At 40.3% G+C, this 2943-nt stretch overlaps 1 protein-coding gene across 1 annotated transcript; it reads left to right on the top strand.

The window, feature by feature from the left end:
• The first annotated feature begins 340 nt into the window (after window positions 1-340).
• On the top strand, window positions 341-1288 carry LOC122450183 (olfactory receptor 56A3-like). The gene has a single exon (XM_043482390.1). The coding sequence runs from the start codon at window positions 341-343 to the stop codon at window positions 1286-1288; it is 948 nt and encodes a 315-aa protein (XP_043338325.1).
• The last annotated feature ends 1655 nt before the right edge of the window (window positions 1289-2943 follow it).

Below are 2943 nucleotides of genomic sequence, written 5' to 3'. Positions count from 1 at the left end.
TACACACAGCTGACTCATTTTATTGTACAGAAGAAACTAACAAATATTATAAAGCAAATATATACTCTATTAAAATACTATAAATAAACCTTGAACAAATCAAACACTACAAAGAAATCACAGCACCTCAGCCTTCTGAATTGCTTAAAGTAATATGAATATCATACTGGGTACATAAGATATACACAAAAATTCACTTAGTGATGGATAATCTGCCAGAATGCATAAGTCACTTAAGTAAAGCAATTTGTTCTATCTCTATGAATCTTGAATCAGTAGCTAATTTTTATCCCAATTTTACAGATCACTAAAAGGAAGGTGCAGGAATATTTGACAAAATATGACAGCACACCAAAATGGCAGCATCTCCGCTGAGATTTCAGACTTCCTTCTGAACTGTTTTGTCAGGTCCCCCAGCTGGCAGCGCTGGCTGTCCCTGCCCCTCAGCCTCCTCTTCCTCCTGGCCATGGGGGCCAACGCCACCCTCCTGCTCACCATCCGGCTGGAGGCCTCTCTGCACGAGCCCATGTACTACCTGCTCAGCCTGCTCTCCCTGCTGGACATGGTGCTCTGCCTCACCGTCATCCCCAAGGTCCTGGCCATCTTCTGGTTTGATCTCAGGTCCATCAGCTTCTTTGCCTGCTTCTTTCAGATGTTCATCATGAATAGTATCTTTGCCATGGAGTCCTGCACATTCATGGTCATGGCCTATGACCGCTATGTGGCCATTTGCCATCCTCTACAATACCTGTCCATCATTACTGACCAATTTGTAGTCAAAGCAGTCATTTTTATCTTGGCCAGAAGCATCTTTTTGACAGTACCCATCCCCATTCTTTCAGGACGTCTCCATTATTGTCGGGAAAATGTCATTGAGAACTGCCTCTGTGCCAATATGTCTGTCTCCAGGCTCTCCTGTGGTAATATTATTATCAATCGTCTCTACCAATTTGCTTGTGGATGGACTCTGCTGGGATCTGACCTCTTCCTCATCTTCCTCTCCTACACCCTCATACTAAGGGCTGTTCTGAGACTCAAGTCAGAGGGAGCTGTGGCCAAGGCCCTAAGCACATGTGGCTCCCACGTCATCCTGATCCTCTTCTTTAGCACTGTCCTTCTGGTTTTTGTCTTCACTCTTGTGGTAGAAAAGGAAGTGTCCTCTGACGTGCCCGTCTTGCTCAATATCCTCCACCACGTCATCCCTCCAGCCCTCAACCCCATTGTCTATGGGGTGCGAACTCAGGAGATCAAGCAAGGAATCCAGAGGTTACTGAAGAAAGGTTGGTAACTAGGATAAGTGGATCTCTGCATTCCTAAAATAGGATGGCTTTGAGTCAATAGTGAATGAGTGGATTGAAATTTGAATCTATGAATTTTAATCTCAAACTGTACAAATTGTCTTTGTTTTTCCCTTTAATAAAGCTTTAGTTTCTTATAGAGTTTCTCCTTCTCCCACTCCTCGAAAATGAATCTTCATGATCATTTCTCCCCTTTACCCACACTTTTTATCCAAATGTGCAAAATAATAAACGTCCTTAAGCAGATTCTAAAGGGAGAGATTTATGTTCCTGAATGAAAGTGAAAGCGTTAGTCACTCATGTCCCACTCTTTGCAGCTGCATGGACTATAGCCTGCCAAGTTCCTCTGTCCATGGGATTTTCCAGGCAAAAATACTGGAGTGGGTAGCCATTCCCTCCTTCAGGGGATCTACCTGACCCAGGGATTGAACCCAGGTCTCTAGCATTGCGGGCAGATTCTTTACCATCTGAGCCACCAGGGAAGTCCTGAAAAAACAACTTTTAATATGCCATATATTTCATATTCTTGTGTAAACAATTGTGGATGCTCTGTGGGCTATATTATATAATTTTTAATGTGTTCTTATTCTTATTTCCACTAAATATAACATATTAGAGACAAAGATATAGGAACTGAAACTACAGCCCTGAATAGTGGAAGGTTGCTATTGGTCTCTGTGTGCTTATTCAGTCACTTCAGTCATGTCCAACTCTTTCCGACTCCATAGACTGTAGCCCACAGGCTTTTCTGTCCATGGAATTATCCTGGCAAGAATACTGGAGTAGGTTGCCACTTCCTACTCTAACTGGTATGTAAATGGGTCTTTTCCTATCAATTGCCAACCATATCACAAGCTTCCTTCTCACTGCCTTATTGTCTCTCCTCTTCTTTTCTTCAGCAGTGTGCATTGCAAGAGGCCACAGTTTGTTTGTTTTTTTCTGAATGCTCTTGTGTGTAACAATTATCATAAAGTTTAGCAGATTTAAGAGACTACTAAATTTTTCCCCCAAAGTGTCTGTGCTTTGGACATGTATCTTTTGAATCCAAAAGATATGCAAAGACAGCTATGTGAATGATATGCAAACACAGGTATGTGAATGAGCTAAAAAATTGATAAGCAATATAATATATGATTCAGTAATAATACTTACCGATATAACAAATTATATGGAAATTATTTCTTATTAATTTTACAGTTTCCAAGTACATTTATGTCCTGGGAATTCTGTTAGCTATTAAGATAAAAAAATAAATCAAACATTAGTATTGCTTTTGGGAGTTCAAAGTTGGACTAGGAAGAATATAAATAATGATTCCAGAAATATATTCTTCTCAAATGAAGAGGCTGAAGAATGGAATCGTGTGCTTCTATGGGCATTAAGGTGCTGGGCAACATAGGAAAGCACCAGACAGAGTTAGAAGGTCTGAGTTGTAAGCTTTGCACAACAACACACACACACAAATTAATTTCCTGGGAACAAATGAGTTGGTCTCACTGTGTTTCATGTTACTCTATTATTTGAAAATAGTGAATAATTTGTTTAGAAGAGCCTTTCTACATATAAGAGTTGTGCCTCAGTGACAACATGTAATTGTGTTATATCATTTTCACCATGGAAAGAAAATCTCACAAAGTTTAGCACT

Source organism: Cervus canadensis, chromosome 11, assembly GCF_019320065.1.
Source record: "Cervus canadensis isolate Bull #8, Minnesota chromosome 11, ASM1932006v1, whole genome shotgun sequence".
Taxonomy (NCBI): domain Eukaryota; kingdom Metazoa; phylum Chordata; class Mammalia; order Artiodactyla; family Cervidae; genus Cervus; species Cervus canadensis.
This window is presented reverse-complemented; position numbering and strand designations above follow the sequence as displayed.